General features: G+C 40.9%; 1 protein-coding gene across 4 annotated transcripts in view; it reads right to left on the bottom strand.

Moving 5' to 3' along the window:
* Positions 1-2948: 2948 nt before the first annotated feature.
* LIMA1 (LIM domain and actin binding 1) overlaps positions 2949-23949 on the bottom strand; it is an 86805-nt gene continuing 65804 nt past the window's right edge. For 3 of the 4 annotated variants that reach the window (XM_014786447.2, XM_087442418.1, XM_087442419.1), the window contains 6 exons: positions 22873-23021; positions 20095-20202; positions 15466-15523; positions 13845-13960; positions 6958-7091; positions 2949-5226 (listed from right to left, as the gene is read on the bottom strand). In XM_014786447.2, the coding sequence (XP_014641933.1) occupies positions 4218-5226; positions 6958-7091; positions 13845-13960; positions 15466-15523; positions 20095-20202; positions 22873-23021 (1574 nt within the window). In that variant the 3' untranslated portion in view covers positions 2949-4217. The remainder of the gene's footprint in view (positions 5227-6957; positions 7092-13844; positions 13961-15465; positions 15524-20094; positions 20203-22872; positions 23022-23949) is intronic. The other variant, XM_014786448.2, reaches the window with a different exon arrangement.

Raw genomic sequence — 23949 nt, 5'->3', positions numbered from 1 at the left:
CCAAAGCCCCAGTAGATAGTTGTGTGTCATGGCTGCACATCCTTCTAGTTGCTGTATGTGGGACGCGGCCTCAGCATGGCCGGAGAAGCAGTGCGCCGGTGGGAGCCCGGGATCCGAACTCGGGTCGCCAGCAGTGGAGCGCACTCACTCAACCACCAAGCCACGGGGCCGGCCCCTAAAATGGACTTTAAAAAATCATTTTTCTCATGGGGAAAAGGAAATGGAAGATATACAAAGGATATTATCCAAAGGAAATTATAAAGAAAAAGAAAAAGAAATTATAGCCATAGTGTAATGAGGTTTACTATGTGCCAGGTACTGCACTGAACGTTTTACACAGGTTATTTAACTCCATCACCCTATGAAGTAGGTATTGCTTTATTTACTATTTTAAGAATGGGTAAACAGGTCCAGAGAAGTCAAACAGCTTGCCCAAGCTTATATAGGTAAGTGGTAGAACTGGGCTTCTGAACTAGAAAGTCTTTAGACTCCAGAACTCTGAGACTTTATCCTATAAACCTCCTTAATTTTAGGTTTGCACATTGAACTCTTTCGTGGATCTACATAAACAGGGAGAGGAGCCACAGACTAGGAACCTTCAAATGGCTAAACTCTCAATTGTCCCTCAGCTGCTGGAAAACCGTGAACCCTGGGTGCTGTTAAAACATGGCTACAATTTTAATTACCACAGGCTAACTAGACAGATCTGAAAAAAGATTAAAAGAACTAAATCTCTACCTCTTGTCCAAGGCCATTTAAAGTAACTTAATAACTAGTAAGATATGCTTACACCAGAAGTTAGAGAGTTTCAAAGGGAGGGGAAGGAAGAAAAAAAAGGAGCCATCCTAAGGAGTAGACTAGAAGGTTTGCTTTAGCTCAGTAGTTCTCAAACGTTAGTGTGCCCTAGGTCAGACATTAGCTTGTTCCATCTCCCATATGGAGTTTGCTAAAAGTTTTCTGGGCTCCTTCCAAAGAGATTCCGATTCAGGAGGGTTAGGGCAGGGCCCACAAATTTGCATTTCTCATTTCTAACACTTAGGAGATGCCACTACTGCTGGTCTGAGAAGCACTGCCTAAAGCCATTTTTGTCCAAACCCAGCAACAGCTTAATGGTAACTCACCCTATATTCAAGATACATTTTAAAAGTAGCAAACTCTCCCTGATCCCAGGGGAATTCAAATCAGGAGCCCCAAGGAAGAGAGAACATGCTAATTTGGCATGCAGGAACCAGCACACAATGATCTGGATCTTAAGATCTATCCCCAGAAAAACACATTTGTAGCATTTCATAAGCTCTTGGCTGTTAGAAAACATATTGCTGATGAAATGTCATGAAAGCAAACTTTGGTGCAGCTTTCACTTTGGCCAGGAATGATCTGACCAGCAAGTTGATGAAACTCAGTTGGCCCTGTAGCAGTCATGAACAGAGTCTCCTTAACCATCCCAGGTCCCAAGCTGGCCCCTTTTCCTGCTTCAAATAGAAAGATTCACATCATCCTATTGTGGCCACTGACATACCAAGTCCAAACAAGCTGCCTTCATTCACAGAGCTGAGAGCTGATAAACACTTTTTGTTTGGCTGTAGGTTATTTTGTTCTCTAAGAATGTTAAGTGTTATCAGGTCGTTCTCTTGATAAGGATATCCATTTATCATATTGCTTATGGCACTAGTCCTTGTTTCTACTCTCTGTACCTATAATATGTGTATCTTAGCCCTTGAAAGGCATAGAAAAAGGTTCTTCTAAGGGTAATCTCAGTCCCCACGTACCTGATATGTGTTGACATACTCCGCTGATATCCATAAATGCTGGCTATTGGCACTCAGACTTTTTTGTATAAAGTATGTAGATATGGTGAGTACCACGTGGATGGGTTAGAGCAGTGAGTCTGACAGTTAAGGTAGCTAAACTCAAGCCAGGAACGGATATTTTGTGCAAGTCAGCCAGAGCTTCTGGATTAACTGTTTGGTGAAATGACTTCAGCCTGAGGTGGGGCCAAGAGCAGAATGTAGTACCCTGCCATCCACTCAGAAGACCAGGCAAGACCCTGGAACACACAATGACTCTGGAAAATGTAACAGATGACTCAAAAAGCATGCCTATCTCCAAGAAAATCCACATTCTCACATTGCCATTAAAAAGAAAAAAAAGGCGGCCAGCTCCGTGGCTTGGCGGTTGGGTGCACGTGCTCTGCTACCGGCGGCCCGGGGTTCAGGTCCCGGGCGGCACCAGCGCATGGCTTGTCTGGCCATGCTGAGGCGGTGTCCCACATACAGCAGCTAGAAGGATGTGCAACTATGACATGCAACTGTCTACTGGGGCTTTGGGGAGAAAAAGAGAAAAAGAAGGAGGAGGACTGGCAATAGATGTTGGCTCAGGGCTGGCCGGTCTTTCTCAGCAACAGGAGGAGGATTGGCAAGGATGTTGGCTCGGGGCTGATCTTCCTCACAAAAAAAAAAGAAAAAAAAAAGTGCCTTAACAATTGAGGTAGTTGCCTCTCCACAGGCAAGGAAATCAAACAACCAATTATGCTTTTGTCCATAGTGGAAAACAAGTCCATTTTCAGCAGAGGCATTTGGAAATTCCATTTAGCATGTTAGGCATAATTGTAAGATGAATTATTAAATGTTGAATACAGTTACAATAAAAAACCACCACTGGATTTTGAATTGGTAAAACAAATGGCTCATTTTGAATGTACACACTAATTCTCTTGCCAAAGAGAAAGTTGCTTTCAATTTTCAAGAAAAATTTGTCTTCCTTCAGGGAGGATGAAAGCCCAAGATCAGCCCAACACCACCACCTATTGGTGAGATGTATTCACAACACTTCACTTAAAACACTTCAGACCTTTGCCTTTTCTTCCCTAACTGCTAAGGCAAAAAGTAGGTCTGAGAGACTGTAACAATGTAAAATAATAATGAAAAAGGCACAGTGAAACATTCAAATGAAAATTAAAAGCTTTATTGAATAAAAATGTTTCAGACTAAGCAAGGCTGTAAGAAAGCAGAATATTTTACATCTCTAAAAAATATTAGAGCTAAATTTCTAAAAATGCAGTACAAAGAAAAGCCTGTGGCTTAAAACGCCTCTCTCCCCCACATACAATTTGAAATATCAATTATGTACAACAAATGTACTCAAGTTTATAATGTTCCAAAGCCTTAATACTAGAAAACGAACCCCCCCAAAAGGCCTATAATTGGTTTAATTGCACCCTGGGAAAACTGTCTGCCATAAAAATCAACACATTTCAGAGCTGATAAAGTATTAAAAAACTAGTGTCCCAGAAAGGGGCTATCAGAAGTGGAATACAGAGTTTGGGGATCTGAGCTCAAGTGGTTTAAGGTGGTTTTTTGTTATTCCTCCTTTAAACGGCTCACTTTGCTCTAACATGCAACATGGCAAACAACAATACAAAAGATCTTATAAAAATATTGCAGCTTTCAGTAAATTATGAGAAGCACAGATACCACCAGAGAAGAAATCACTTGGGGTGTAGTGAGACTCATTGGCAAATATTATAGCTTATTTGTGAGACAGGTGATCTCTCCAAGCACCAAAGATGATCAAAAAGGTACTCCAAAAAGATGATTGTATTCTAGCTCAATAATCCAGTTCAGGATGTGATTTAGAAAGCAGGATGCAAAGCGATAAATTCCCCATATATATCAGAGCAAGAAAATTAATCTAAAAATTTTTTTAAATGACTAAATATTTGATCTAACAGATGAATACTAAGCAATTAAATTGGTATTCATTTAAAAATACATAAACTGTGCCCTTTATACTAAAGTGCGTTCAGTCATAACATTTAGGCCCCTACATCCCTTCTGTATGTCCCCTAATTCCATGGTTGAATTTTTAGTGTAATGAGGTACTACTAATCATCCATCTATTTTCATATTGCCTTTTGGGAATACAGTGGAATTGGACTATATCAGTTGGAATATTCTCTCCCTCCCATAAGACCTTAAAGCACTTATGCGTATCATCATTGCTAAAATAGAGGATTTAAGTAATGTTATCTCTAACATTTAGAATTGGTTCACTTAAGCTGCAGTATGGGATTTTTCTGAAGCAAGAACTCTTTTCCAGAGTTACTTCCACATAAATTACAGTTCATCCTAGATATCTGTTTACGTGCATCACTTTGATAAAGGGCAGTGGCTCACTAACACTAACACAAATTTAAGGCCCAGCACCATTGTAATTTGTCATTCCTCATCCTCATCCTCATCATAGTACCGATTTCTCTTTATCTGTTCCTCCACAGACAGCTCTTCGACTACTTCTCCCTCCCAGAATCCCGCATCCTGGGATTTCTGATTCTGAGTATTGAATTCTTTAGCGGAGGTGTTGTCTGCAAAGTTGGACCAATTTGTAGACTTGGGTTCCAGTGGAGACTGCTGTTTGAGAAGGTTCCTATCATCTTCATCTAAGTTTGCACCATGTTCTGTGAGATTCTCACTCCCCATCTCAAAACCATGAACTTCCTTACTTCTCCTCCCTGCCTCTCCTCCTTTAGATTCCTTTTTTTGCCAGGTTGTTTTTCCCACACTCCCATTCTTCTCGGAGGCACTGGCATCTTCCACTTGTTTCTTCTCTGCTGCTATTCCTCCTCCAAACTCCTCACTCTGCTCTGACATGCTCCAGCCTTTCCTGATAGGTGGGGACAAGGTTTTGGGGCTCTTCACCGAAGCGGTTCGAAATGAAGCTGCTACAGTGAATGGGCGGCTTCTTTCCTTCAGTGAAGAAGATCGTCTTAGCTTCTTCAGATCCAGGTCTACATCCTCAGGAGCTTCAGGCTTGCTGACTTCATCCTCAGGGGGCCATTTGGGCTTGGATACCTTGATCCCTTCCTCCAGGGCACTTCCTGAACTGCCAAGTTCAGTGGGGGGTGGCCAGGCGATCCTCAACTTCTTGGTTTCAGCCGGCTTGTCTTCTTTCTCTGGCTGAGAGGAGGCCTTGGCTTCCATACTTGCAGTCAGCACACCCACCTTAGCAATGGGGGCATCTTCTACCCCTGGGTTCTGAGGGGTCTCCCCTGCATTTGGAACCTGGGCTGGTCTCTCCAATGTCTCTTCATTTTCATTTTTGCTTGCCCACAGATCCTTGTGTGGTCTGTGCCCAAAGCCTTCATCATAGTTGCCTTTAGATTTAAAGAGTTGATTGAAGTGAGGCTTGCAATAGATTCTCCCATGTAAAGATGCATATGTTCCTAGACTGTTATTAAAAGAAAAAGAGCATAAAGTTAACAAATCTGTAAATTCTTATTTACACCAGCAGGCTGAAATCTGGCAATTCCAGTATTTTCAGAAGACGTTAAGTGAGAAAAATACCTTTAAAAAGCACATCTATCAACTAGGATTCTGTACCCCCTTTTAAGCACATTTGTTTTATTATCTTTATAAAAAACATGCTCACTTCCAGGCCTGAACCTTCACAAGACATTCTTCCTCCTGTACATGTTCTCATTTTCAAATGATTTCACCCCCCTCTGTCAAAACTGTTTAAAAAATTACTCTTCTAGGAAATCTTCTCTAAGTAATCCCACCCCGCTCTGATCACTCATATATTTCCTAAGTATTTATAACCTATAACTACCTGTAATGATATTGCTCTAAATCTTTTTCCTTCTAGTTTCCCATTTGTGTTATAATTTAAAAGCATATCTCTACAGGAATGGGCATAATGCTCTGCAAATGGCTGGTACTCAATAGATGCTACTGGCCGAATAACAGTAAGCTATGGTTATAGGAGAGCAGTGAGCAGTTGCCAGGAGGCCTCCCCGATGTCAGCACTGGACAGGCTTTTAGGAGATTTGGTATCACTCGCAGGGTAATGAATTTTAAAAGGGGTATAAAAACAACAGCATTTCCACAGAAGAAATATAAAAATTCAAAAATCTAGAAAAATGTGCCTTGGAGAAAAAAATTAATACAGTGGGCAGGAAAAGAAGCAACGAGTAGAGGTTACAGAGGCACGTTTTGGCTCAAGAGAAGGGAACATTGTCGAGCTAGAGCGTCTAACACTGGAACTATCCACGGTGAGGCATCAACCCCCACAGAAGTGTCACGGCGATTCCAGGACATCTTTCAAGAGTATTTTAGAAGGGATGCTTGCTCTGGAAGGAAAGCCAGACGAAGTAATATCCTGGTCACTTCTTTCTCTCCAACTCTATGATTCAAGTAAGTTAATATGGAATATTTCCCCAATTTGCCACATTTATTTCCACACTTTGAGTTACTTGGAAGAAATGATACATAATAATTATTTTCTCAGAAATAAAACAAAGCGGGGCCGGCCCTGTGGCTTGGTGGTTAAGTGCGTGCGCTGCGATGCTGGCGGCCCGGGTTCGGATCCCGGGTGCGCATCGAGGCACCACTTCTCCGTTCATCCTGAGGCCGAGTCCCACATGCAGCAACTAGAAGGATGTGCAGCTACGACACACAACTATCCACTGGGGCTTTGGGGGGAAAAAATAAAATAAATAAAAAATCTAAAAAAAAAAAAAAAAAAAAAAGAAATAAAACAAAGCAACATACAGAGAAAGACATGCTCTTCAGGGCCTATTATTATCGCTATTATTGCCATTTATACAGTGCTGGGGACATTTTGAAGTAAGGGCTTAGACAAGTATCCTCTTGAGATATTGTAACTTTATGATTCTATGATACCAAGGGAAAACATTCTACTAAATTTGGTCACAGGGGGTTTTACCTGCAACCCATGTGATTTAAGCTTCAGTCCTAACATGTAAATTAACACATCAATGTACCAAGAAGTTTCAAACACCACGATCATTTGATATGAAATACTTGTCACTAAACGGTACTTCTGATTTTTTTTCAAGGGCCTTCAACAGCACACTATTAGCACAATAGCTTGTAGTACCAGTGCTCTGAAAGCCAAAGACTCCCTTCGGAGGTCCAAGTATACAGGGAGATGGCTTACCTAAGTTTGTTGTTGCAATAGGAGCAACGGAAGCAGCTGATGTGAAACACCTGCTGGTTGGCCAAGAGACGCTCCATCGGGTAGACTGTCTTCTGACATTCCACGCAGGTCTCTCTTGCAGGTGCCTGAAACTTCTAGGAAAAGGAAAAGGACAACTTTAACTAGCAAAGGCAGTGATGAGTTGGTACTCTGCCGAGATGGGCCCTGGGATTTACTTTGTTATCTAAGGGCTCCCTTACCTGGTCTGTCAATTCTCATAGGAACACTAAGCCTGCTACGATTCTATCAGCTGACTCTTTAAAGCCAAGAGGCTCTTCTGAATTCCTTTCCCAAACTGTCTGGCTGCCCTAAGTGTAGCAGCCACTGAGGATGGGTGGAGCTAGGGCTGGACTGTAGAGAAAGGCTCAGACAGATACCACACACACAAAAAGTACAGACAAAATGTTTCTGCGGACAGGAAATTAGGAGAAAATGTCATCACACACAGAAGAAAGAGGTTTGATTGTTTGATTCACATGCCAAGTAAAAGCAGGACGGACTTTTATAAGAACAGATTGGCTTTGAGAATTAGGAGAAGACACTTTGATAAAGCATCTTTTATTCTCCTCTGCTATCATCTTGACTTGTTCAATCATCTAGGCATAATACTTTTAAATAAGTCAGAACTGACACATAAATGGAACAATTTAAAAGAGACACAAACTATTTTATTAGGACTCCAGAAGAAGGCATAGCACAACAAAGCTATAGGTTGTATAATCTTTTCAAAAACCAGTGGAGAATAAAACTAATGTAATTGGGAGTGGGAGGTTATAACAGACTGGGAATTCATGAACTGTTTGTAAAAAGTGTAGAATAAGGGTGGGGTGAGCACAGCTGTTCTACCAGGTAAACCCAGTCCTAAAGAATATAAAATAGCTGATATTCTATCACTGACGAAAGCCAGAATTCCAAAACTATAAGTTTTTACATGATAAAAAATGGTTATATGGCTATTAGGGGTGGGGTTAGAGGTAGGTGTAAAAAGTCCCTTGACTTGCCCCAACAGAAACACCTCAATCAGAAAATGCAGGGGCTGGCCCAGTGGCATAGTGGTTAAGTTCACATGCTCCACTTTGGCGGCCCAGGGTTCATGGGTTTGGATCCCAGGCTCGGACCTATGCATCACTTATCAAGCCATGCTGCGGCAGCGTCCCATATATAAAGTAGAGGAAGATAGGCAAGGATGTTAGCCCAGGGCCAATCTTCCTCAGCAAAAAAAGAGGAGGATTGGCAACAGATGTTAGCTTAGGGCTAATCTTCCTCACCAAAAAAAAAAAAAAAAGAAAGAAAATGCAGAAGCAGCTTAGGTTAAGGTGGCCAGGAAGCTCTCATCGGCACCTCACTGGCCCCTTTGCTGCCAAGACCAGTATGGTGGTAAAAAATGCAAATTAGTCACAAGGCCCAGGACCTGAATGGTTAAGTTAAGCCTAAAACAAACCAGGTTATGGGCAAGATAGAATTTTGATTTAAAAAACCCAAAAATAGACCCATAAAAAATTCAGACTGCTGGTTCACTTGCCACATGATTCACTAGAAGGTAAAGCAAAAAATAGGAATGGTTTTCCAAGTAGATTTGAACAGGAATTGAGAGTAGAAAATGGGCCTAAAATGGAAGTAAAGGGAAAGCTCTATAAAAGGGAGTTTAATAAAATTGGTGGTAAACTCCGAAATAGCACCAAGGGATTTAAGAACTGAGAGGAAACGGCTCATTAACAGCACCCCCCTCCACAACTAGGGGTAGAGTCCTAAAAAGGAAAACTTAAAGAATCAAGGACCACAGGCTGCAACCTAGTTCACCAAGCATAAGGGAAGTATTTAAATATGACCAAATGTTATTGTACTGAATGCTGTTGGGAGTAATTAAGGCATTATTTGGAGCTCAGAACTCTTTTTTTCTTTATAATTTTATTTATTTACTTATTTTTTCCCCCAAAGCCCCAGTGGATAGTTGTATGTCACAGCTGCACATCCTTCTAGTTGCTGTATGTGGGACGCGGCCTCAGCATGGCCGGAGAAGCGGTGCGTCGGTGCGCACCCGGGATCCGAACCCGGGCCGCCAGCAGCGGAGCGCGCGCACTTAACGGCTAAGCCACGGGGCCGGCCCCAGAACTCTTTTTTTCTGATATGGATACTTCCAACAAGATAGGACTGAAGTGGAGATGTCCTTGTGTAGTTTTAATTAGGTTTTCTCTAAAAGGATGAGGTCGTCGGCGTCTAGCAAGCAGGACACACATTAAAATGCAGAACACAATTTGGGTATAATAGTATAGTTGAAGCCATTGAAGAGAACCTGTACAAATCACAATTCACATCATGTAAAAGTAACAGGACAAACGTATTTATCAGATTGAAAATCTTTTTTCAGCTGCGGGGTGGATTCTGTATTTTTAATACTTGACTTCAGAGAATAAGTATTCATTCTGATCAGTAAAGACAGCAGAAGACAAGAAATTTCACATGGCATAAGAGGAAATGGATATCATTCTGCTAAAGGGGAGTGGAAGCCCTCGAGAGCACTCCTCCATTACACACACACACAGAGAACACACTGTAGAAGGGTGCAGCCCAGTGAATAGAAAGGAGAACCTGAGAGAAAGCTGCAAGTTGAGCTCACATTAGGAGGAAAGTGGAAGGCAGGAGCAGAAATTAGGTACCAGGAGCAGGAGGCAGAAGCTGGAAGAGACAAACAGGAACCTTCAGTGAATACACAGCATTTAGTGTGCCCTGGAGCGCTTGACCAAAGCTGAGCTGAAACTCAGTTAGACTCAGATCCGAGAATACGACCACGTTTTCTTGCTTTTCCAAGTAATTCTGCTAATCGTGGCAAAATCAGCCTCACTCGTATCCACCTGAGGCTGGAATATATCCCAGCTCAGGAGAGAGTGCTGTTCTGAGCCTTCACCCACACAAGGAGTGTCTCATTAACAATTCTTTAGCGTCTTCCTACCTCCCACATCTGAGCCACAATGGCCCTCTCTTGAATAGAGCCTTCACCCACACAAGTGAAAAGTCATCCCTCCTCCCCGACATCAAATTAATAGACTGCTAACTCACACATCTGACTAACCATAAGCTTCTAACTAGCCAGACCTACCAGATTCCCATTATCCCTATTCATTTTTTACAACCCTCTTCAATATTATTTAAGGTTTATGCGGCAGCTGCCCAAGGGCCCTTGTAGTTTCATAAAGACAAGAGGATCCCAACATGGTATAATGCCAAGTCAAAGTGGCTGTGCTGCGCCTTCCCTTTATTTCCTTTGTCCTGGGCTCTTAGCCACTTTTCTGTAATTGTCCCCATGTCTATTCAGACAACAGGAAGCATAGTCAGTGCCCAGAAATCTCTACCATTATGGTAGGCCTGGAGTACATCCTGCCCATGCCTTCATGGTATGCTCGGACTTGGCACAGCCATGTTTAAAACACTGCCAATGTTAGAATGTTAACACTTTTTATCTTTACAATATATTTTTTCAGTTAGTAAGATGTTTTTTCATCTCCCCTCCTTCACCATTTTTCACATGTAGAAACTAAAGTACCAGGATGTCACGTGCCTTATCAAAGCTCACACAATCCGTAACAGAATTAAAATTAAAACTTGGAACTCCCAACTCACAAATCAACAGAGCATTTTCTAAATTGTCCTGGAATGTTAAATTTCCATAACTAAAGGAAACTCTTTGGGGAAGAGAGCAGATGCTAACCCAATGAGAATTATCTCACTATAGCACTTTGAACAAACTATAGTCTTCACTTGGTTTCAAATTAAAATATGTAGATATCATCTTTGGGATACTCAGGAATGACTGAAGTAATATATAAATAATTGATGTCCATAAACACTGTCATGTCTTTCCCATACGAGGGATCTTACAGGTCCTGTGTTGATCAGCATCTACTTCAAGTTATTTTTACAATAAATTTGCATGACTTCATCTGCATTCTTTCACCCTCTTGTCTTATGTATATTTTTCAGTCTAATGAAGGCTCTGGTTGGGGTATATATGTGTGTAGAGGGGGGAGGCAGCAGCTGGCAACAGGCAGTGAAGCTAACTTAACTAGCCTTTAGACATAGTGAACTCAGAAGAAAAATCTGTATTGATGTCAGGCCTCCATTCCTCAGATAGAACATCACAAAATGCCTTTCATTCCCTCCTTCCAATTTGCGCAAAATATCTAGGTAATTACACCGAAATTCTTCACCACACAGTAAATGGTTGGGCTGGCTCTGTGCAGCCTTCCCCTTCCCCTGGCTTTCTGTGAAACTCTTTTTGAGCTATCTGGCCAGTGTTCAAAATATACAAAAGCCTTACTTGTAAAGACCAGCACTGTTTTCTTACATTATTAAGCTAAAATTTGAAATGAAATTGAGTCTCTACCTTAGATGTCCTATTTTCAACGACAGACACGCAGTAAGGAATAGTTTTTTCCAGGATGTGTGGGATCTGAGAATCTATTCCGAGCAAACAAGTTTATTCTTAGCTGTATGTAATTTCCCAAAATGTAGAAACAACTTCTGTTGCATGGTCTATAGCCATGAGACCAGTTACGCCAGCAGGTCTTCCCATAAACACTTACTAAAGTATCTATATACTTGCCCGCAGAATGTAAAGGGTAACTCTGAGGAAGAGAAAATAAACCGCTCTTAAATAAAAGTGAGATGTGACTGGGTCCCATCTCAGGCTTTGTACCATAACCATTTGAGCTGTGGACCACAAGCAAGCATAGGGAGCCAGGCCAGTTTATTCCAGTTTTTTTTTTTTTTTTAAGGAAGATCAGCCCTGAGCTAACATCCATGCCAATCCTCCTCTTTTTGCTGAGGAAGACCGGCTCTGAGCTAACATCTATTGCCAATCCTCCTCCTTTTTTTTTTTCCCCCCAAAGCCCTAGTAGATAGTTGTATGTCATATTTGCACATCCCTCTAGTTGCTGTATGTGGGACGCTGCCTTAGCATGGCCGGAAAAGTGGTGTGTTGGTGCATGCCAGGGATCCAAACCCAGGCCGCCAGTAGCGGAGCGCGCGCACTTAACCGCTAAGCCACGGGGCCGGCCCCAATTCCAGTTTTTATACAGTGTTCAAAACCTGAGCTGTATGTCTGGTGAAAACAAGCCTGACTGCATTCTACTGCTGAGTGACCAGGGCCAAAGAAGCAGGCATGGGTCTGGGGCAGGTGCAGAGGGAGCTTTATCTCCATCTCCTCTCCCTGGTATGCCAGGAAGACCTAAGTGAGGTGCACTCCTTCGCACATTGCTCACCAGCTCAGACCCTGGAGTTTGAATCAGGAGAGATCTCAAAGGTCCAAGCCACTACTGGGAGGTCTGGCCTAACAGTTGAGGGAGGGAAGCAAGACTGGGTTGGGAATTCAAATATACTCAAGAATAGATTTTAGTTCTTAGATTAGTCACAGCATTTCCCTAGTCCCTCAGTCATACAGAATCCACGGCCAAGTCAGATTGCTAGCTATTCTTGATCCAGAACCACAACCCAAGGACTCATATCTGGGCAGAGTTGCTGTTGGAGAGGAAATTAACCCCGTGGCATTTGCTACTTTGTTGGACTCCAAATACTGGAAAAAAAGTACTGATGACAGCATGAGCAGACCTTGAAGGCCAGAAGAGAGAGCCATGTTGACTACATGTGCAGATTCAATCATGGTAACTCAGTTTTTTCTGCCTTTACTTGCTTTCTCTTGCTACTTCCTTCACCTTTTGTTCTTTTTCAATAAACCTTACTCTTCTCATAAATCTCTGCTTCCTTTATAATTTTCATGGTTACCTTCTTCACCCCTCCCCTTTTTTAAAATCCATCCTTAAATCCTGGATTCTCCCCTTTCCTTCTTTTGTTCTGAACTCTAACCTATGTCCTCTTCTCTTTACCCTTTTTGTGCACCAGAACTTTCATCAAGGGACCAATCATGCCCACAGTTGAGAGATATAAGCAAGGCAGATGTGTACATGAGACTGGGGCAGTACAAACCACCCTAAAACTCATTCTATCTATTGAGTTTCTCTCAAATGTTAAAACTTTTGAAACAAAACCTGGCTACTTAAGAGAGCACCAGAGGAAAAAGACACTAAAGAAGTGTGGGTATGTTTAGTTATTAATCCAAATGGGTAAATTAGCACAGCATTAGCAAAGCATTCAATTAAAACAAGTCAGGTAATAAGCCTAAAATAGGTGTTGAATTTTTTTACCTTTGTGTGTATTTTTATTTGAATATATATTTGTTCATAGAAAGGGGAAAGACTGTTTTTAAAAATTGGTGAATAAAAGGAGACCATGGATTGAGTAGCTTAGTAAAATTTTCTTAGGGTATAAGAATTTTGTACATTCCCAAACATCTAATATTATACCCTAGAATAAGTGTTACTTGAATGTCCATTTTTATAGCAAGTGGGCTGGCCAACCCTCATTGGAATGTACACATTCTTTCTTTAAATATGCTAACCACCAATCACATTATGGTCAAGTTCCTCAGACCAGGGAGCCACTTTCTTTAAGTTGACATTGCACATTCCCGTCCAATGGGCTGATTTTAGTTAAACAGATTTCTCGTATTTCCCATTTTGTGGGCTTTGACTCATTCACAGATTTATAAACTTGGATTTAAAAAAAAAGTCAGGTTATTTTCTTTAACTTCGGGTATGCTTAAAACTTTCATCAGTTTTCTCTGAGCAGAAGCAGCAAGATTTTCAGGGAAAGTGACTGGCTTAAGTGTGCCCTTATTTGGCATCTTCGTCCACAGGAAAGCAAAAACAGGTTATAATGAACATAATGATAAAAGGTGCAGTGAGCTCTACTAGTAAACCGATGTCTAAAGGCTCAGTGAGAAATTGCCATCATACCTTCACTGCTTTAGGAGGAGAACTTTCAGAAAGGCTGGAGGCTCTGGCATCTGGACTTAGTGGCTTGGGATGATGGGCAGGCTGCTGCACCTCCCTCTTAACCTGGGAGTTACCTGCTTGAGATACAAAAGGAAGACATTTTATTGTACCTCGTGGGAAGTTTCAGAAAAGGTTCCTCCCCAAAACAAAGTTTAGGCACTTCCACTAATGAGAGGTCCTTTCAACACCAAGAAAAACACTGCTTTTCTGTTGAAGAATATTCTAATGCCAAAAGCTATGCTCTTAGGTTCTCTCACAGATCGGGGTCTCAGCTTGGAGGCTTTCTCTCCCTTTGCCACACACAGTGGGAATCCAAACCACCTTATATAAGGAACTTTCTGCCCTGTAGCATTTGCCATTTTTAAAGGCTGTTTATAGACTTTGATGACTTTTTGGTAGTTAGCACTCCCAATAACTCCTTCTAGGGTGTTTCAACTGAAGATGGGAAAACGGGGGAAGGTGATGGCAGAAATTTCATATCTTGTGCATGCGGCTGTGTGTGTGTAATTTGACACTGTCTTTTTGGTCAGTCCCATAGCAGATATCCATGGATGAATATTATGGAAAAAGCCTCCATGAAGTTTTTTTCACAATCATTGACGTGTCACCCACATAAGTTAATTTCCTGCCAATATATTCACTGTGTGGAAAATGCAGAAAAAGCAAAGAAAAGTCATTTACACAGCTACCAAGAATTCCTTAAAATCTAGAGTTAAGTCAACAAAGTACTAAAAGATTAAGGCTTATTTTTCAAAAATCTGTTTTGCAAACCTAGTCAAAACTCAGAAAAATTTCTAGTCCAAGCAAAATGATTGCAAAAGGAATGTTCCTGGATTCAAGTAGCAAGAGTTTTTCTGTGAAATTTTAAGGGAGGGTTGACTAGAGATCTGTTTCACTCATACTTCTACTTTTGTTGCTGAATATTCAGTGTCCAGCAAACTAATAACCTGGGGAGAAGCTAGAAATCCATATACAGTTTAAAAAATAATACATCAAAAATTAGAATCAAAAGTGGACACAGTAAAGAAAAAACCAAAAGTTTTTGTCTTTGGGAAAAGTGAAGCTCAAAATGACTCCAAAATAGAATGAAAAGGTGATCAAATTCAGCACCAACGAGAAAATCTCCAGAATACAGATAGAGGGTGAGCTATGGTACACATTTAGATAAGTAGGGAAAAGATATTTTTAAAAGTTTACTCAAATTCTTTCTCCTTGTAAACGAATAAAATCTTTCTTGGCCAAACTTCTATTAAACTGAAACTTCAAAATTAGTTGTTATAGCTTTAACCCTGAAAAGGTTTGGTACAAAAGGTAGGATAAGTTCAATGAGAGAAGCATCACAAATATTTGGTTTGCCCCAAGTTAATCATATTTAATTGAATTTAACTTCTCCCTAAGCCATGAAATGTGTGAAGGGTATTCAAGCATCAGTTCTTAACACCAAGTGAAAGATGTGATCAGCTAAATTATTGGATTTCATATGTTACTTTCCCAGCACTGACAGCAATGGTGACACCTCTCAAACCAAATACCAGATAGAGAACAACCACCTCATCCTGCAGATCTAAGAACAAATGCTTACGGGAGTCATCTTCAGCAGGGGTGGGATGGACTGCCAGGCTATTCTCAGTTGCAGAAACCTACAAAAAAAAGAGGGGATTAAGAATCACATTAAAAATAAAAGAGCAAACTGCTGTTAATGTCATAAAAACCTGCTGACTCCAGTCAGTCACTGGCTGCCTGGGGGAAATAACAGGGCCCAGAACAGCTGAGCATTTAAACAAGAGGCAGCAAAATGTCTTTTATGAGGATATTAACATGCCTCTCAATTACAGAGTAACGGGAGAAACAGACTGCACTCAACTGCCAAAAGCGTGCATCATCTCCCTTTATAAAAGGACTTCTAAACCATAACCTCCTCACACACAAAAAAGGCAAAACAAAACCCTCTGTCAGGGAAAGCAAAGCTTCTCACCATATAACTATAACTCACTCCAATGCAAGATAAAGTCTTTACATATAGGAACTATTCTTATTCTTTTAATTTCCTAATTCCTGATTTCCCAACCAAATACATCTGCTGAAACAAGCTTCCCAGTACAGAAGACCTTTTGATAGCTATAAAACAAATTTACCTAAAACCAATCTCCAGTATTATTGTCAAGGTTAGTTTCACTTTTTAATCCGAGTTGCAAAATGGTAACGTTTTAACACGATGGCAGATCTTACGTATAGGTGCACAGTCATCCCTCGGTACCCGCAGGGATTGGTTCCAGGACTGCCCGCAGATACCAAAATCCGAAGATGATCAAGTCCCTTATATAAAATGGTGTAGTATTTGCATATAACCTATGCACATCCTCCCATATACTTTAAATCATCTCTAGGTTACTTATAATACCTAATACAATGTAAATGCTATGTATACAGTTGTTATACTATATTGTTCAGAGAATAATGACAAGACAAAAAGTCTGTACACGGTCAGTCCAGACGCAAAGTAAGCCTTTCAATCCAAGGTTGGTTGAACTCTTGGATGCAGAATATGCGCCCTCTCCGTTCTACTGGCCCCTAGGGCTTCCTGGTATCCTCCCCTTCACACTCAAAATCGTGAAGGGTCAACAGATGACCCAATATGCACTCTTCATGTAATAGTCTATCATTCAGATGTCAGGAATTTTATGGGTGATGCTGAGTGTTTATATAAGGATGTCTAATGTACTGAATACATTTACAATGGAGATTAAGTTGTTGGCTGACTGCACCTGAATTTCAGCATGGTCGTGTTTTTCCACTACTCGCTTTTCATTACAGGAATTCTGACATGGTATAAAACAAACCAGTATAATAACAGTCAACACTGACTGAGTGTTTACTATGTGCCAGGTATTGGAATGATCACCTTACAGGCATTATTTCATTTAATGACATGAAATAAATTTTCTGAAAGCTGTGCATGACCATAAAAAGCTCTTCAATTCTTGCTAATTAATTGGTAGGTGCATCCATCCCGGGATGTTCTTCTCTCACCTCTTATTTGGTCATCTTGAACCTGCAGGGTAAACTTAATGCCAATCATGACATCATTGCACATGCCCACCCACATGACTTCACTGCAGGAACAGCCAGGAGAGAGCATGTGAGATTTTGCTCAAACATTTCATTAAAGGAAAGCACAAATTCGTTCACAAGAGGAGAAAGGGAAGAACACAACCTTGACAAAATATTCTATTTCAGGCAAGTTTACCCCAGCATTAATGTCCTTTTGTAAGAAGCTGAAGTTCAAATAGTTCTTAGGTATTGGTTAACAAAAGCCAGGCAAACAGCCAACAGGATAGCTGAGGCTCTGAAAAATTTTCCACATTTTAAGGCAGCCAAGGGTTTAGGAACCTGCAGTATGTGCTTGAAGGCTATGTACTATCTTTATCTCCTTTCTTCCCCACCCACTCCCCAATTGGTGATTCAGTTGCACTGATGCCCTTTTAGGTTATAATTAAAATGTTCTGATCCTCCAGCTCAGCTCAGAGTTCCAGTTTAAAATCAGCATGAAGACAATCAAGAAAGAAACATGAAATTAGATATAGGGACAACCCAAGCATTATTTTCCAGATGATCATTTCTCAAACTATGCTCGTAGAGTAGATGGGACGATTTCAATGCTGGGAATATTTTTCTCTTAAATTTCTTTTTTACAGTATATAAGAAAAATTCCAAACATATTTACTCAGTTTTCTTAAGACATAATCTCCCACTTAAAAAATGGGAAAATCAGGCAGTCTATTGAGAGAACTCACTTGATACCTGACATGTGACCCATGCAACTAATGCCTGAGCCCACTGTTGCAAGGATGTACGTAATTTATTTGATGATTTTATGATTATGAAACACATTACTGCCAAGTATTTTGTCTTATTTCAACGTACATTTGTGATATATTTTTGTAAAACAAAGTGATTTAATTTTTCTAATTTTTTCCTGTTCTATTCTATAATTCAAGTTTTGTAGCCATTAATCTGAGACCATTTTTCTGTGTGCCTACTTTGGTCCAAGTATGTAGTGTATCTCAGGAGTTCCTGTTGGTGTTCTGTCAATACACCATACTTTTAATTTTTGTTTTATTTTATTTTATTTTTTGTGAGGAAGATCAGCCCTGAGCTAACATCCATGCCTATCCTCCTCTTTTTGCTGAGGAAGACTGGCCCTGAGCTAACATCTATTGCCAATCCTCCTTCTTTTTTTTTTCCCTTTTTCTCCCCAAGGCCCCGGTGGATAGTTGTATGTCATAGTTGCACATCCTTCTAGTTGCTGTATGTGGGACGCGGCCTCAGCACGGCTGGACAAGCGGTGCGCTGGTGCACGTCCGGGATCCAAACCCGGGCCGCCAGTAGTGGAGCGCGCGCACTTAACCGCTAAAACACAGGGCCAGCCCCCTACACCATACTTTTTAAAGTCTGTTATAATCTGATAAGTTTGAGAACTATTGCTCTTAACCCATTTTAATTATCCTCGCCTTTTGGAAGAATAGCCTCAAGAGTGTCAATATGTGTAACAGAAACAATGATTTTTCTCCTAATATTAATCACTGTAATAGACTTGAAAGCTCTTTCTCCTCATCTAACTTAACATTTGATTATCGTATTGACTGACAGACCAAAGAGATGGGGTAATGGATTGGCAGAGAAAATGATAAATTCATCTGACATAAATATTGTTACTTACTCCAACCAAGCCATTCATCTAATGACAAATGCATAAAACACAAATCTGATTTGCTTAAAATCTTCCTGTGGCTTTCCACCATTGCAGGACTACAACCAAACCCTTTTTTTTTTTTTTTTGTGAGGAAGATTAGCCCTGAGCTAACATCTGTTGCCAATCTTCCTCTTTTTGCTGAGGAAGATTGGCCCTGAGCTAACATCGGTGCCCATCTTCCTCTATTTTATATGTGGGACGCCTGCCACAGCATGGCTTGATAAGCAGTACCTAGGCCCTCGCCCAGGATCGAAACCCGTGAACCCTGGGCCACCGAAGCAGAGCGCGAGAACTTAACCACTATGCAACCAGGCTGGCCCCCATCTAAACTCTTTTCTTTTTTTTTTTGTGAGGAAGATCAGCCCTGAGCTAACATCCATGCTAATCCTCCTCTTTTTGCTGAGGAAGACTGGCTCTGAGCTAACATCCACTGCCAATCCTCCTCCTTTTTTTCCCCAAAGCCCCAGCAGATAGTTGTATGTCATAGTTGCACATCCTTCTAGTTGCTGTATGTGGGACGTGGCCTCACCATGGCCGGAGAAGCGGTGCGTCAGTACGCGCCCGGGATCCGAACCCGGGCAGCCAGTAGCGGAGCACACGCACTTAACCACTAAGCCACGGGGCCGGCTCCCCCATCTAAACTCTTAAGGGTGGCATACAAAGCTTTTCAGACCCACCCTGGCCTCCCCTTCCACCTGTCTCTCACTATTGCCTATATGTACCTCATGCTTCAGCCAAGCCATCTTGGTTTGGATCTCTGGTTTCCAAACCTTTGTTGTGTCTGCCTGGAATGCCCTTCTTTTCCTTTACTCAGTCTTCCCCTTATTCACTTGGCCTATTTCCACACATTCTTCAAGACTTGGCTCAGACATCACCTTCTTGAGGAAGTCAGGTTAAGTGTCCTTCGTCTGAGCTTCCATGGCCCTGCACAGCCCTCTCACAGCACTCGTGACACTGTTTTATGATAACCAACCTGCTACTCATCACCCTCTACTCTGTTAGCTTCCCTGCAGATAAAGACCACATGGAATGCTTTGTTCATGTTTAGTTTTTAAGCTTAGCCGTTTCCTGTGCTTAGCATAGTGCCTAGCTTTCAAAATACTTTGAGTGAAAGAATGAAATATTCTTGCATAAAATGTGTTAAATTAAGAATATACAAATACTTTGAAGATAATATCTCTAATTAAAACAGATTTTTAAAAATCACTTTAGCTCTACGCCCTCTGAGCATATGCTGAGCAAAAGAATTTTCCAGTGAAGGTTCATTATTTGGTCAGCTATAAGCTGCAAAGCTCCCCAACCGAAATTATGTGACCTGCAAAATGACAATCTGTCCTGGCAGCTGTTACCAAATTCCCAGACACTCTACAGCCTAGAGTTAGAGTTGTTTCTAATTTTAGACATCTAATTTAGAACACATGCTTCCATGGCAACTGGACATCAGACTTTTCAACCCACCTTTTCTCCATCCTGATGGGAGATGCAGACCTCAGGACCTGGGGGCACATTCTCCTTTTGCTCCAATTTATGAGTTTTGATTTCACCACCATTGGCTCTCAACTCATTCTACAAAATAAAAATTGTCTGTGAATTAAAAAAAAAATTCACTCTTCTATTCTCTTCATAGCACATCTATTAAATAAACTTGGAATGTTAAAAAAAAATTCTTTTAAGAGGCCTCAGGTCAAATCAACCCCCTAACTCTTACAAGCAAAACCCATTGACTAGTGAAATGACAAAAGCAGCTTTGTGGACACATACCTCCGAGTTAAATAATTGTACACTAGTCTAAAACTGGATGCTCATTAGAATACAGACATATCAACACAGACACACACAGCAACCACCCCCAGCATACAATGTTCTTGTGATTCACTCTTCTAGCAGCAGAGCTTGTGGGAATGCAAAGCTTGTGAGTTTTATCAGAAAAGACCATTCTGGAGCAGGGGAAAGGAGATGCCAAGTGCCAATAATTAAGAAAATATACTGACCATATATATAAATGCCCGGCCTGGAAAGAGAGACAGGGATGATGTATACATATAAAAACTGAAATTATATTTAATGATACCATAAAACAACCTTTTTTGCGAGACATTCAAAAACATGGTTTTCGCATAAAATTCATACATTGCACTAAAGACATACCTTATTCTACTTCTCATAACAGAGCTTCAACATAACAAAGCAGGCATTAATGCTATCATAAGGAGTAAGTATAATCACATTCTTTTCCTTGCAAAGAACACTTGGGGTCAAATATTAAAATTAACTTTATCTACTAGATCCAAAGTCAAGACAGAGGTAGATGAATATGGACATTTCCTACCTTTAGTCTGCTAGTAATCTAGTACCTTTCTGTTCTCTGTGATTCTTTAGGCATGGGGAAGAAACAAGCAATTTATGGCCACAGGGTCAATGAAGAGTGTATGAGTGTGACTGATTTATTACTCAGGTGTGGAATTCCAGATTAAGGCACACAGCTCTGGAGGTTCATCCACCTGGCAGCCAGCACTGCAGAACACAACAGTACAGCCCAACAACTCATTCCTGACCCCCATCTCAAACCCCAGCCTCCAGAATCACTGCCAGAGAGTGTGGGCCTTGTTACAACCACCCTCTCTAAGGGGCCTGAGAAATTCTTTTGGGATGAGATAAAATATACTTTTTACAAGAATTCCTAAAGACTTTTCAACTCTTAAAATTTACAGAGCAGGAGAACTGCAAGGCAGAAACTCTATTAGGAGTTTAAAAAAAAAAAAAAAGTGGCTGAACAGGTTTTTCCACTTAGGGAGTCACCTGGTCAGAATGTTTACAGCAGGAAGGCTCCGAGAAGCAGCAAAATCCTGTAACAAGAAGGAATTAAGCTCCACAGATCACCTATTTGCTCTATCTCCTATCCTGCCTTCCACGAGAAGTCTAAATTTGCTCATTTTTCATACCCACAGTGAATAATGAGCCTGTGATGTTCCACTTAGCTATTGATTTACACACACCATCTCTTCTTAAAACTACAGTGAAAAATCAAGATGAAATTATTCATTGCTCAGAGACTTAGCCCACCAATAAATATTACTGGAGAATGCACACTTAATAATGTGGGGAAAAGAAGGATCAACTCCTGGGATACACGTTATGATTTCTAATCGGCATCAGTTTCAGTATGTCTGGGAACAAATAACATTCAATACTATTCTTCCAACTTTGTGAAAAAATGGGACATCAAGAGATTAATGGTTTGTGATCTGAAATGTTAGAATGAACAAATGTTTGAAAGATACATACATATTTATGTGTACACGTGTATATAGGCATGTGTACGTATGAATAAAGGGCATTTAAAATGTAACTTCAATTAAGCAGTTCTGTAGTATCAGTCTGCCAGTTAACCCTAGGAAAGTTTTATACAATAGAATGGAAAGACCCTCTATTCTATTTAGAACACCAAATTTTCGTGCTTAGTGAGCACATCATCTTCCTGTCACTTCTCCCCCCTTTTTTTATCCACTATTCTATTTCTTTAGAAAATCATTATATCATAAGGAGTAAAGATTAAGTAGACCATATAGTCTATGATTTCATTTATATGAAATACCCAGAATAGGCAAATCCATCAAGATGGAAAGTGGTTACCAGGGGATGAGGGGAGGCGGGAATTGGGAGTGACTGCACAGGTATGGGGTTTCTTTTTCACGACAGAAATGTTCTGGAATTAGACAGTGGTGATGGTTGTACAACCTTGTGAATATACTAAAAATCACTGAATTGTATACTTTAAAATGGTGATCTTGTGTCATGTGAATTATACATCAATAAAAAATAACTAAAAACCCCCACCCCACATTAATGTTGAATATATCTGATATTTCTTTCCAGTATTCTCCCTTTCTTCCTTCAAAAACAAAAATAAAATAATGTTTCTGTTAAAACAAGCAAAATCCCACTTCTTTAATAACAATAAGATAAAGTAGAAGAGACAGGAAAACTCTCAATGACATTACTGGATAGTAACATCACAAAAAAATGAGTGGGGTGGGAATGAGGAAAGCAAAGTCAGGATTAGAACATGGTAAGAATTATGAATGAAGCTAGGGTAGAATTTATAGGAAAAGAGAATGGCTGGGGACCAGGGAAGGAGCCAGGGCTCACAGGTCAGGGTCTGGGAGACATTTCTAGTTCCATGCTCAGTGATCATTTGCTGGATGAGTGAATGAACAAATGATGCAGAACACATACTGTATAGTTGGTGGAACTGCTTTGTTTGGACACCGCTGCCTGGTACTTGGCCATTCGATCCTTTATGGAGGTTTCTGACAGGCGTGGGAACTCCAGATTTCGCCTGCTCTCGTTTTTCTCCGAGTTGAATGCAGAAGACGACAACTGACCTGGGAGCGTGCAAACAACGTGCCTTATTAGAAGATAAAACGTGATTTGAATGGTTTCAAGATTCTACATTTTGGGCTACTGTAATCTAACGTAATCAATTTCTTCTATTAAAACTACAAAGAAGGGGCCGGCCCAGTGGTGCAGCGGTTAAGTGCACGCGCTCCGCTTTGGCGGCCTGGGGTTCCCAGGTTCCGATCCCAGGCACGCACCAACACACTGCTTGTCAAGCCATGCTGTGGTGGCATCCCATATAAAGTAGAGGAAGATAGGGCCGGCCCTGTGGCTTAGTGGTTAAGTGCACGCGTTCCCGCTGCCGGCGGCCCGGGTTCGCATCCTGGGCACGCACCGACGCACCGCTTCTCCAGCCATGCTGAGGCCGCGTCCCCCATACAGCAACTAGAAGGATGTGCAGCTATGACATACAACTATCTACTGGGGCTTTGGGGGAAAAATAAATAAATAAAAATTTTAAAAAAAATTTAAAAAAATAAAATAAAGTAGAGGAAGATGGGCACGGATGTTAGCCCAGGGCCAGTCTTCCTCAGCAAAAAAACAGAGGAGAATTGGCATCAGACGTTAGCTCAGGGCTGATCTTCCTCACACACACAAAAAAAACTACAAAGAAGGAAATCAGGAATATCACTGTTATTTATAAGGTAATATTCATTCACTTTCTCAACATTAAAAAGAGAACCCTTACCATAATTGAGTATTATATATTTAAAATTTTTGGCTTATATAACATATGAAAAAAATTCGATCTCAATGCCTTTTTGTGTGTATGTGTGGAAGGAAGATTAGCCCTGAGCTAACATCCATGCCCATCTTCCTCTACTTTATATGGGTCGCCGCCACAGCATGGCTTGATGAGCAGTGTGTAAGTCCATACCTGGGATTCGAACCTGTGAACTCTGGGCTGCCGGCTAA

This window comes from Ceratotherium simum, chromosome 17, assembly GCF_057802395.1.
Source record: "Ceratotherium simum simum isolate JZ-2026a chromosome 17, ASM5780239v1, whole genome shotgun sequence".
Lineage (NCBI taxonomy): Eukaryota > Metazoa > Chordata > Mammalia > Perissodactyla > Rhinocerotidae > Ceratotherium > Ceratotherium simum.
The sequence above is the reverse complement of the archived record's forward strand: the minus strand, read 5'-3'. Positions and strand labels throughout refer to the sequence as shown.